This window comes from Tachysurus vachellii, chromosome 12 (assembly GCF_030014155.1).
Source record: "Tachysurus vachellii isolate PV-2020 chromosome 12, HZAU_Pvac_v1, whole genome shotgun sequence".
NCBI lineage: Eukaryota > Metazoa > Chordata > Actinopteri > Siluriformes > Bagridae > Tachysurus > Tachysurus vachellii.
In genome coordinates this window covers 21,646,841-21,658,904 of record NC_083471.1, presented here as the reverse complement: position 1 = coordinate 21,658,904, position 12,064 = coordinate 21,646,841, and the positions used below count along the sequence as shown (strand labels likewise).

General features: G+C 37.6%; 2 protein-coding genes across 2 annotated transcripts in view; one reads left to right on the top strand and one right to left on the bottom strand.

Annotated features, from left to right (window-relative positions):
- limk2 (LIM domain kinase 2) overlaps positions 1 to 1,537 on the top strand; it is a 34,665-nt gene extending 33,128 nt beyond the window's left edge. Inside the window, exon 16 of the mRNA XM_060883284.1 lies at positions 212 to 1,537. Coding sequence (XP_060739267.1) covers positions 212 to 404 — 193 coding nt within the window. The 3' untranslated portion in view covers positions 405 to 1,537. The remainder of the gene's footprint in view (positions 1 to 211) is intronic.
- Positions 1,538 to 1,691: 154 nt separating this feature from the next.
- pik3ip1 (phosphoinositide-3-kinase interacting protein 1) lies at positions 1,692 to 11,557 on the bottom strand. Its single transcript, XM_060883530.1, has 6 exons — positions 11,326 to 11,557; positions 10,181 to 10,309; positions 8,327 to 8,443; positions 5,599 to 5,778; positions 5,296 to 5,374; positions 1,692 to 3,491 (listed from the first exon to the last, which is right to left on the bottom strand). Exons 1-6 carry the CDS (start codon positions 11,393 to 11,395, stop codon positions 3,269 to 3,271), a joined length of 798 nt encoding a protein of 265 aa, XP_060739513.1. The 5' UTR covers positions 11,396 to 11,557; the 3' UTR covers positions 1,692 to 3,268.
- Between the last annotated feature and the right edge of the window lie 507 nt (positions 11,558 to 12,064).

The window sequence follows — 12,064 nt, the reverse complement described above, 5'->3', positions numbered from 1 at the left end:
CTAAATAAGTCTAAAATGTATTTTCCTGGTTTACTCACACTCCTGTACTTTAATCTGTATAAATCCTGAAGCTTACTCATTGACTTGTTCTTAACATTTACCCTTTGCATTGCCCTGTGCATGTGTTTAGAGAAAATCAGCAAGTCTTCTATTTGAATAAAAGATGCAAAGCACCATTTTAACCCCCGTCTCTGACGTCTTTCCTCTACAGGCCGGCTTTCCAGAAGCTGGAGGACTGTTTCGAGGCCTTGGCTCTAAACCTGGAGCTTGGGATCCCTCTTCCAGCAGAGCTCGATGAGCTGCAGCAGAGACTTTCGAAGCCTAACGGGTCCAAGTGTGAAGATCTGTCTCCGAAATCCAGCTCGTCCCCGGAGCACTCCAGCCTGGAAAAAGACGACACGTAGCCAGATGACGCAAAACTCGTATAGTTGTGCCTGCAGACAGACTGCACGGGGTGCTGACTAATCTGTTATGACCTACACGGACAAGTTTACACAAACGGATATGCTGGATTCTGTGCGCTTGGTGTGTTTCCAGTGCACTCACACTGGGGTGCTTGTGTTGAGTTAGAATGTTAAGGGCATTTTAGAGCTGATGGATCCAGGGAGGCACATTTCATGACTCAAGGAGGTTTTCTTTTTCACTTAAGGGTAAGGTTTTTTCCTTACATTACAGAGTAAATTTGGTATATTTGGACATCTCTTTTCCTATTTATATCTGAAGAGCTTGCGCTAATCTGTAAAAAGAACCCAAATGACATGCAGCTGCTAGGATCAGAATAAAACTCACAAGGGTCTAAGTACGGCTTCTTTTCGTGTATCTGTGAGCCTGCGTCGAACTTCCTTCAATACAATTCCCAGTATCTTGTTGCTGGAGAGACTGATAATCAATTGGATGACTTTGTAACATGTACAGCACAGGCTGTTTAATTCAGGTTGTTACTCTATAGTGAACTCAGCACTGGTGCTGATTTAAAAGGCACCGTTCCAGGTTGTGAGGATTACTGAACATTGCTGCCCTCTGGTGGTTGATTACATTATTGCGTATATTTCTCAGCAGGAATAAAGACAAAATGCCTGGACAAAAAACTGGATCAACTGTTTAAAAAAAAAAAAAAAAGAAAAAAAAATACTAATTATATATATATATATATATATATAAAAATAATAGAAATGACTGCCAGTAACAGGTCTGTTTTATTCCCCACTACAAAAAGGAGGCTTTAATGATTAGTGAGTCTTTGTCCTGGACAAGTGGTTACAGATTTTTGTAAAATTTTTTTTTTTTTTTTTTTTTTTTAAAGCAGCTGCAAGTTCAGTAGCATTAATGATGTTTGTGTAAAAGCACAAAACATAAAAATAACTGGATATGATTTTTGTAGTTTGATGTGTCAGAATTATATAGAAGTTGTATTTGAACAGCGTGGGATAACGTTGGTTTGCTGATCGCTTGTTGTAGAATGTAAAAAGTCCACTACTTTTCCTCTCGTGTTCTTTCAAAAAAAAAAAAAAAAAAAAAAAGGTACTTGATGTGTGAACATCATAACCACTGATTTGTATTTCCTGTGTTTCTGACTCGTAACTTAATTCGTTGACTAAGTGTTGTTCATTTGACATTAAAACCAATAAATGCTATTATCTATGAACTAAAACCAAATCCTCAGTATGCAACTGTAATCATTGAATATGCTGTTGTGTTTTAAAGTTATTTATTTATTTTTTTTCTTCATAGCAGTGAAAATCTGCCAAACATTAAAAATAAGATCTCTGAAAACTATACACAGGTGTGTTATATCATGACAGAAAATTAAAAAAAAAAAAAAAATACAGACTCCAGGTCCTAATAATATGAACATAAAACAAAATAACACAATGTAGATCTACATACCATCCTGAAAAGAAAAAAAAAAAAAAAAAAGAGTAAAGGAAAGAAACGAAAGAACGGGAAAAATTCAGAGGTTTCCAAGATTGTTTTCCTCATGATGGATTTGCTCACATAAATAAGTGACCAAGCCAGCTTTCATCTATCAATATAAAGAAAAATAATAAATTCAGTCGTGTTAAGTCTCCCGAGCCGGATCTCTCGCTACAGTCTGCTATATTTCGTTACGAAACATGGCCAAAAGCTTCCTTCCCTACAAAATTTTTCTCTTTTATAGACGGGATGATGAAGTTTCCCAACCCAGTGATGATACCTTTCTACAAAAAATGTTTGTTGTTCCATCATAAATGAAAATGCAGAGAGCCAATCAAGATTCAAGATTCTGAAGCTTGTGGCCAGAAAAGTGTAGAAAAGACATCAAATGATCAGCGTCCAACACATGGAGTTTATCTGGAGCAGATCGGATTCAGCACGATCAGATTTGGCAGTATGCAAAGCAGATAAGAGACTAAAACCAGAAACGTTTGTGTTTCCAGTCTAAATCATTCATCTTAAATCTCATCCCAGATGAGGAACACTTAGGTGTTGGTTGATCCCCACCATGCTTTGCTAATCACCATTTCTTTGCATTGGTCTTCCTTGGGAATGTATTTTATGTACTTTACCCACCCAAAATATTAACACTCCAAAAATCCTCATTAAAATCAGTACACTAAGGCAATTGCGTGTGGAAACCTGTTTCCTATAATAAATCCTGCAGGATCCCACCGAAGCTGATGAATATACTGTAGATCCACTTTGCTAACTGACCAAAAAAAGCCACTCGAATACTTAGTGCTACAACTCCTGAGGGACACTAGAGCACTAAACGGTGTGGAGCTAAATAAAATGCTTGTACTTGCTCTGCCCTTTTTCTCCAATTAACATAATGCAAGATCATCATAAAACAAGCACGTCAGTTTACCCCTGTTATAATACACAGCTTCATTTTCATCATGTGCATAAATAAGGCTTGTGAACATACCATCATGCTATAACCAGCATGCAAACTGGTGAAATGCCTTGAGTGTGCACGTCACTCGAACACTCCAAAAGATCACAGTGAAAGGTTTACACATGATTGGTGTTGGGGGAGGAAAAAAATCCTGACATGCACTTTTATACAACTCCTCCCCTGGTCCACGCATCCTGATTTGTCCGTGATGTGTCCTGGTGCATCCTCTGCTCCTCAACATCGCTGTTGTTGAGAAGATGAGGATGCTAAGAAGTCTGTAAAGAGCTTTCCCTTCTCCTGAAATGCAGGAGACAGACAGATAGGAGGGTGTATGGGTTGGTACTGATCCTCTGAGACTCAAGATTTAATCATTGTGGTCCTATCCAGGACTCGTCAAGCTCCAGGGGTCCCTGTAGAGTCAATGAGTGGGTCGCTGCCCTCGACGACGCCTCGCGGAGGCGCTTGCTCGGCGGAATCATTCGCCGCCGCTACAACGATGGTGTTCTCATCCACCAGCTCGCAGGTGGGGTTGGCGAATGCCGAGAAAGGAAGTGTGATGCGGTGCATCTCTCGCTCATACACACGCTGCTCGTGCTGCTTCTTCAGGTCACGACCCCTGTAAATAAAACAAGAAGAGCTCGATAACTATGAATAAGGAGCTTAGGGATTTTTTTTTTTTTTTTTTATATAAATGCAAATTTGAGATTTGGTGGAAAGAGTTGCCTTTAACTGCCCAACCCGCTATAGTGCAATTACTCTCTGATTGTTTTTTTTTTCTTTGGGAAAGTGGGTGTTCCTGAACTGCAGTGTAGCTAATTTCCAGAGTAAACAGACCCTTGAAACGACTAAATTATTCAAACCCGTTTAATGGTAATATTATAAATCATGTTTTCTAATGCATCTTTAAAGTCATCGTTATTTTAGTTCCAGAAAGTGCAGCTTTAATACTAGAGTTACATATTCCAAGGTTATGTTTTAGAGAACCTCTTCAGAAGGTGTCATATTTAGGATGCTTCAGAGAGCATGTGTATTTTTAGTCTGGACCGGTAATCACTTATACTGAGCCAAGAAGAAAGAAAAACGAGTGATGGCTGAGTGAACAAACTACGCTCATGGCATGCTATTTGAAGTGCAAGTCCTCCTCTAGCTCCCTTTCTTCAACCTTCCTTTTTATTTTCGTCTGTGTGCACCTGTGTATCGTCTCTTATCGTGCCCGGCTTTGTGTAACATGTTCGAGAGCATTACGCAACCATCTTGCACCTCTTCAAATACATCTCTGCAATGAGCCTGAACTCGTTTCTGTCATCAACTATTTAGGTGTGGTCTAAAATAAACTCCTATCTCTGCGATGCCAAAACACTCGATGAAGTAACTTAATTAACTGCTCTGTTTATTACATCTTTATAAATGGTCGGTGAATAGCTATACAAGGACGTGTGTGCGTCTGTGTGAAAGAAAGCTACCGAGATGCTTCACCAGGCTGAAATCACAGCTCTCTTATGTATTAAAATATAATAGCTATAATTTAATTATAATATAGCTATAAAAATGAAAAAAGACAGAAACAGCTAGCATGACTTTATCTAGCAGCATTAGCCAAGTTAGCTAGATACCCGGCACTGTGTAACTAAACAGTTACTTAACTAACCTTCAGCAAACTTCCTCACAAGTTTCTAAATGCTAAAGCCAAGTAATGTATTGTATTGTGTTGCTATTACAGGCTAACTGATTAGCCATACTAACTAGCATACCAAGAGTGAACGTTCCCAGAAAGTTAGTTAGCATTAGAAAAGGAATGAGGAGAAAATAGCATATAAAAATAAAAGAAGAAAAAATAAGAATTGCAATGGAATGAAAAGATATTTAAATTGGTAAACATATGTATTTATTTGACACAATTAAATTGATAAATTCTAGACACTGCATTCGACCCACTTTGTTTAGTAATATAGAGAGAGAATTAATATTATAGATCAGTGGATTTGAGAAAAAAAAGCCCCCTAAATTAAATAAATATTACATACATTTTTTTATAATTATAATTACTTAAAAAGCATCTTTCTCCTCCTGATGCTCTTAATCACACACACAAACATCACTGAACGCCATTTCACAAGATTCCCAACACCACAAACTACTGATCAACGTAAACAACTGATTAACTGACAGATCATTCAGGAGCAGCCAGAACGTCTCCACATGAACGATCCTCAACTCGTTCAAGCAAATGACTTACAGCATGTGCTGTCTCGCTTTATTTCATCTAACCCTCTTTCTAACAAGCCGTGCTTTGTCTGTGTCCTCTTTCTGATTTCACGCTCTGGTCTGTTCTGTACTGACACTAATTCTCTCTCTGCTTTGTGCTGGTGTGTTTGTATGTGTTTGTATGTGTGTGTGTGTGTGTGTGTGTGTACACTTACCGCTTGTACAAGTAACCCGTTGTAATTCCCACTCCCAGTATGATAATGATGGTTATCATAATGATGGCAAAGACGTAACCTAAAAAAAACAGAGCACATCAGCAGATAAACACCACTGAGCTCTGGAAAAAGCTGAACAGAGCTGCTCATCTCTCCAAACATTTACAAACAACATGAAGCGACCAAACGCTGCCAGATTCCGACACAACATAAACTCCCAGATTTCTCCGTTCAGATCAGAGCTGCTCAGGCATAAGAGAGAAGTTTGAAGTTTTATTTATGAATAACAATCATAAGACGTACCCATAGTTCCTAGGTCTTTCTTCTTCTTGGGTCCTGTCTTGACCTTCTGGCTGACCCCCACCACCGGCTGCACAGCTCCAACTTCTTCCGACTTGCTTCCGACGTCCAACTGCTCCGTCGCGGCTTCCTCCTCTACAGAAGGACTCGTGACGCAAGTGGACTCTTCTGAACAGTTTTCTTCTGTGGATTACAAGGTCATTTGCCTGATTGCACATTCAGACATGATTCAAGGTCTTGATTAGCAATTATCTAACCTTTTAATGTTTTAACAGTTCAATCATTCATTCATTTCTAAAAAATAAGACGTTTCTAGTGGTTATGTGATTATATGGTTACTATCTGGTGCATTAGACTCTGAATGGATCAGACATGTCTGTTTTGTATTTAATTCTGGGAGAATAAACATGTATGTCTCCATCAATGCCATTTACCGACCAGCAAACTCTGTGAAAACACTCCACAGCTGCCTTCAGCTAAATAATTCACAAACAAATATGACTGAATGAGCTGTAATGGAGAATCTCCTGGTTCACGTTTAAAATGCTGAAGCTAAAGTGGCTGAAATACATCCAAGTTTTATACATGTTTATTTCCTCTGCTCGGTTTGGTGCTGGTTCACATTCAGTCCGTCATGAACAGACACAAATCTAGTCATCAAAGGGAACGTTAGTTCATTTCAAAATGATGTCTGACAAAGATTTTTTTTTAAACCCTTTTTTTTAAAAAGAAGATTAAAAAATCAGAGAAATCCTGCTTGATTGACGGTCCTATATTTTAGACTCCTCCTACTGCCCTGAAGCGAAATTTAACAGCACAAACGAGAGAATCTTGTTCCGTCAGACAAGAAAATATTATTTGAGATCTAATGGATGTGTATTTATCAAAATGGCCATGTGATTAGCGAGTTTAACACTCCTGTAATCTTTATATAAAGATCATCATGCTGCGTGTAATGTACCCTGAAGCACTGGAGGATTTAGGCCTGTGGGGTAAAACAAACAATCTTGTCACAGAAAGATGGCAACAATCTGTTTTCTGGGGGGGAAAAAAAAAAGGACCCAGACTGTTATTTAAGCCACTTATCCTTACATAAGTATAAGAAAATGAGCTCTGCTAAAAATAAATAAATAAATAAATAAATAAAGAAAAAAATATCACACAATTTCTAGTGTGCAGTGAGTGAGCTGTTACGGTGTGTTTTGAGGGTTTCATCATTACCATGACCAAAGAAAAATGTCTTTATCATCACAAATCCCACTATATAACAATACAATGTTATTTTGTGTTCATTTCTGCAGCTCTAGTCTTGGGTTGTGTCTTGTCTGTTACAGAGACGAAGCTTAGATTGAATTTGACCGATTAACTAGCTTTCAGAAGGCAACAACTGCGATAAGCCTCCATTAGCAGACAGACTGAACAAACACAGAGATCCTGCTCATGTTTTTACCTTCCAGCCATTTGCTAGAGGAAAGAGACAGGAGTTTCTTTTTTAAACAGAGCGACATTCTGCTTGAAATGTTTTAATGGGTTCATGGAAGGGAGAAACCTGAGCTGAGAACAACAACTCTGCTTATCTTCTCGTTACCTCCTCTGCTCCACACCCCCATTAAAAAAAAAAGTGTTTACAAACTGCTCCAACCTCAAACAGTTCGCAGAGGCGACAAACCAATTAGAAGCTGTTACCGTGGAGAATATTTCACTTTCACCCAATCAAAATCCGAGACTACTTCCTGAAGTATACGTGTCTGAAAAGTTTCCTTTTGTTCTTGTTTGACTTGATCTGCCTGATCACACACTCGGAGAGTGTAAGGAGACACGTTCAGAAAAAAAGGACACATGAAGCCTGACCAACTGGTCCATTTTCATAAACTTGAAGATCCAGGTCATTAAGCACCTTCTCTACCTTTCCTTAAGTTTATTAATCCTCCATTACAGACTTATTTAATAAATCTCTACATGATGCCCAAATATGGGGCGGAAAGTACACGATTGAACAAGGAAAAAAACTTGACACACGGAACACTTGAACCTCAGTGAGGACAGCGTTCAATCCCTGAGGCAAATGATTTGCACTGTGTTCAGAAATATAGGAAAGCAGGACAGATGAGCAAGCAATCCACAGGTTTGTGCACGTGGTGCCAAATACTGGAGAAATATTTTGCTTGATAACACACTCCACACAAACCAGGTCAGAAGACTCGGGCTATAAACAAGGGGTAAAAAAAAACATGGGCTTAAGAAAAAAAAAAAAAAAAAAAAGACATTCCTTGATGAAGCTCTCTTTTTTTATTTCTACTGAAATGAATAAGATAAAAAAACAGAACTTATCATTTTACTGAAACCCCAGAAAGATCAAAGTCCTCCATCCTTAGACATTCTCCTGGTGGGAAGCGTAATGTTGCACCTTTACCCCTGACTGTTACAAAGCACCGAACTCGACTCCTTCCATAAATGCTGAATGAACTTTTATTCACCATGAACTTCTATTCACCATGTCAATAATTATAATTTTGTTGTTCTTGTTAAATAACAGTGCATCAAATATCTACAGTTGTAGAAAATGGATGTGGTATGAAGAAATGTTCATTCAATAGCAATAACTTGCAATATTATAAAAAGTGTTTTATTTTCAACAGTATCTCTATATAAAAAAGTTACCAACTGCTGATCTGTGTTTAGATTATAGATGCTGTCGATCAGTACTGAGCAGGTTTAATAAGATGGTTACCTTGGCATTCCATAATAGCACATGCTTCTCTCCGGAGTTGTCCATCTGCTCCGGAAACATAGCACCAGGGCTCATCTGAGTCATCGGGATTACGGCAGTAGTTATGGTTCCCTACACCTGTAGAGAAGCACGGCACATTAACCAACAAAGACTTAAAAGGTATGCTGGGTGTTTTATAGAGATAAATGGCATAAAATGTTTAACAGTATTAAAAAAAAAAATCCAGGGAACTTGACAACTTGAAACAACAATGGCAATTACAGAGAGAGAGAGAGAGAGAGAGAGAGAGAGAGAGAGAGAGAGAGAGAGAGTGAGTGAGTGAGTGAGTGAGTGAGTGAGTGAGTGAGTGAGTGAGTGAGTGAGTGAGTGAGAGCAAACTACCATCTTATAAATTAGGGAATTTTTTTAAAAACAAACTAGACAAAGATGTTTCCTTTATATAAATGACCTTGGATGTGGTTGATCATTGAAGACACTACAATCCCTATTCCAAGTATATACTTTCAAGACTTACTATGAAAACAGTCTCTATCCTAATTACATGTTAATGTCCCTCAAAGATGTGAATCCAACCCGGAGCCTATTCACCTAATTTACAGTTTGTTTTTGTGTTTCTGAGATACTATACTCGCCGATTTGTGATAGGGCTAATTACACAAACGACAAAACACAAAGATATAAGCTTTATTCTTTAATCCCTTTCTATTAGTCGAAGGTGTATATTGTTCATTTAATCATGGCTTACTTCTAAGTAAAATATTTGCATCAACTGTATAACTTATGAATACAGATGAACAGGTGATCTACCTCTGGTGTGAACTGCCTGGGAACTTTTAAACCGCTCAAATCACACACTCCATACAAACTAGGTCAAGGGACTTCAAAACAAGGGCTTAATCTTGAATTAATTTCAATATAGCTGCTGAGTAAGGCATAAAAAAGGAATAAAAGAAAAAAACAAGGTGTGATGTTACATAAAAACAATCAGCAATGCTGATGTGCATCACGTCAAAGTGTTTTATTTCTCGTATACCACAGTAATTTACCAACACACACACACACTTTTTTTTAAATTTATGAACAGAATCAAGCTTCACTTTATTCTTCAGTCTCTATTTTTTCACAAGACATAATAAGCCCTCAGCTGTCCACAGTGCAGAACCAAGTCCATAGATATATAATCTAAAAAAGAACAGTGTTGTTTAAGAAAGATAAGCGCCAATTGTGTGTTTTTATAACAGGTGGAAGAAACAGCTTGCTTTCTACCTAATGTTGGCAGTGTGTCGAATTCAAATAATTAGATGCCCCAAGTGGTGGCATGTGAAGGCAGCGTTAAATAGAGAATACAGACACAGAATAACTACATTTTAAACATACAGTGGAATGCTATTACTTAGTAAATGTCATGCAGATCTTTTTTCTTGGCACTTGACTTTAACAATCAAGCACGTGTATAGGTGGTGGCACCCTCGAATGTTCTCTAGCCCTGCCTTTGCCACAGAGTTTGTTTGAAAAGCTGGGCAAACCACTGAGTCACAAATCCCTTTATTATTACTTTAAAAATGGCACCGTACACTATTTCATACTTAAGAGAAACACAAACTCTAAGAATGCAGTGCAGAATTTTGGATACATTCTGCATCTAAACCCAGACAAGAGACATTTTGTAATGAGTAGCGTGTGTGTGCGTGTGTGTGTGTGTGTATGTATGTGTGTATGTATATATATATATATATATATATATATATATATATATATATATATATATATATATATATATATATGAATGTATGAGAGAAAGAGAGAGAGACTGACTGTGTGCTAGATGAAGGACTACCTTTCATTCTCTCTTACCTGTGGACATGTCTGGGTGCAGTGTGACGTCATAGTCCCGCTTCGTGGTGTTCCAGTTCAGACAGAGACGGCCTGAGGAGGATTTCTGCTGCTCTCCCCTGTACTGCACACCCTTGCCATATATGCACTCTGTAAAGTGTTACAAAACATGTTAAGGTAAATCAGTGCATTCATTCCTTACAAAGCAGTAGGGATCTCAGTAGCGCTTAGGAAGTCAAGTTCGACAACATTAAATAGATAAATAGATAGACAGACAGACAGACAGACAGATAGACCGATAGATAAAACTTTGTCATTGCATCTACCAGAAGTGCAGAGTAGCAATTGGGCAAATAGACAAGTGCAGATATATATGTAAACATATGTACAGCATGTAATATATATGTAGACATATGTACAGTGAATAAATATAAATGATTTAGCAGTGCAGAGATGTGTGGACATTGTTGAAAAGTACAAGTAAATGGTTCTATGGTTATGGCATTGAAATAATGTGCAGACACTGTTGTAAAGGAACAACAAGTAGAAGGTTATAAGTTTTGCCATTAAAAAATCTGTAAGCTGAATAAACAGGTCCACTAAATACCTAGATATATACATACATACATACACACACATACATACATGCATACACACATTTACATATATATATATATATATATGTGTGTGTGTGTGTGTGTGGTGTGTATATATGGTGTGTATGTGAAATATTAGGCAGAATGTACAGTAAGGTGTTATATACACACATAAATAAAATAGTGCAGTTGTATATAAGGCACAATATATGTAGAGAATGAGGAGTATGAAAATACACTATGTACATTGTATGTAGAATGTGTTTACTTTGTGTTTTGTTAAAAACTAATATTTTTTTACAGGGTTACTTTCCATACATGATAACAAAAGAAATAAGACTGAGCTGACATTTTTATTGTAGTGCTTTGAATTTTATATATTATTATATATACACACAAACATATATATTTGGTGCATTGTGAAAACATTAAGGGAAAATCCATAAAACACACGTCAATGAATAGTTGAAAATGTGAAAATAGAATTAATGTGTATGAATAACACGTTATATCCGTTTTTAGAACTTATTCTAATAAACTGAACAGAGAACAAAGAGACTCATTTCCTACCTTCATGAACAGATGAACAATCTCCCAAAGCAAAGCTGAGCAAAACCACGAAGTGCACAGAAAGGGTCATATTCAATGCCGTCGTTTAGCCTGTTAGCAGCTGGAGTTCATAGTGAATCGAGTTATAAAAATCGTGTGAAATCTGTTTGTTGAGAAGAAGCTACTGCACCCTGATTAAAGCGCAGCCCTTTTTTTTTGTTTTGGTAAATCCAGTTCTAATGCAGCGTTCACAAGCTCATCTGATTTGCCGTTTATACGCGTTTAGGAGCACATGAACCGCCCCCAGTGCTAAACAGCCTCCCAGTGCTGAAAACACACTTTGTTTTTGTGTTCCCGAGATACTACATTCACCAATTAGTGTTAGGGCCAAATATATAAATGACAAAGCACAAACTGACACTTATTATAGTATATCCATGCATAAATCCTATTTATGTGCCTTTTTTTTTTTTTATTAAATCTTTACTCTTTGACTTTTTAGATTTATTTGCTTTTATAACACAGGTTATCAGTATTTATTATCACTAGTTTGTTTTCAGCGCGTGCGTATTTATTTCCACGTTCCATACACATCTTACTTAAAGCCGTTGTTGATCGAGTCAGAATGAATAACATTTGACTACGATGAACTTTCGTGTAGCTCGTGAACTCTGCATCGGCTCAGCTTTGTAAACAACCCCTCGAGTTATGAGCGGTCGCGGGCACGCGCATGTTTCTGGAGCTCAGTGCATGAGAACAA

What these genes read in the sequence shown, in the direction of transcription:
- pik3ip1 (XM_060883530.1), bottom strand. Translation starts at nt 11,395, where the DNA reads ATGACCCTTTCTGTGCACTTCGTGGTTTTGCTCAGCTTTGCTTTGGGA. An exon ending in TGCTATTATGGAATGCCAAG is followed by an intron (nt 5,779 to 8,326) that starts GTAACCATCTTA and finishes TGTAATCCACAG; the next exon opens with AAGAAAACTGTTCAGAAGAG. An exon ending in ACGGGTTACTTGTACAAGCG is followed by an intron (nt 3,492 to 5,295) that starts GTAAGTGTACAC and finishes TTTTATTTACAG; the next exon opens with GGGTCGTGACCTGAAGAAGC.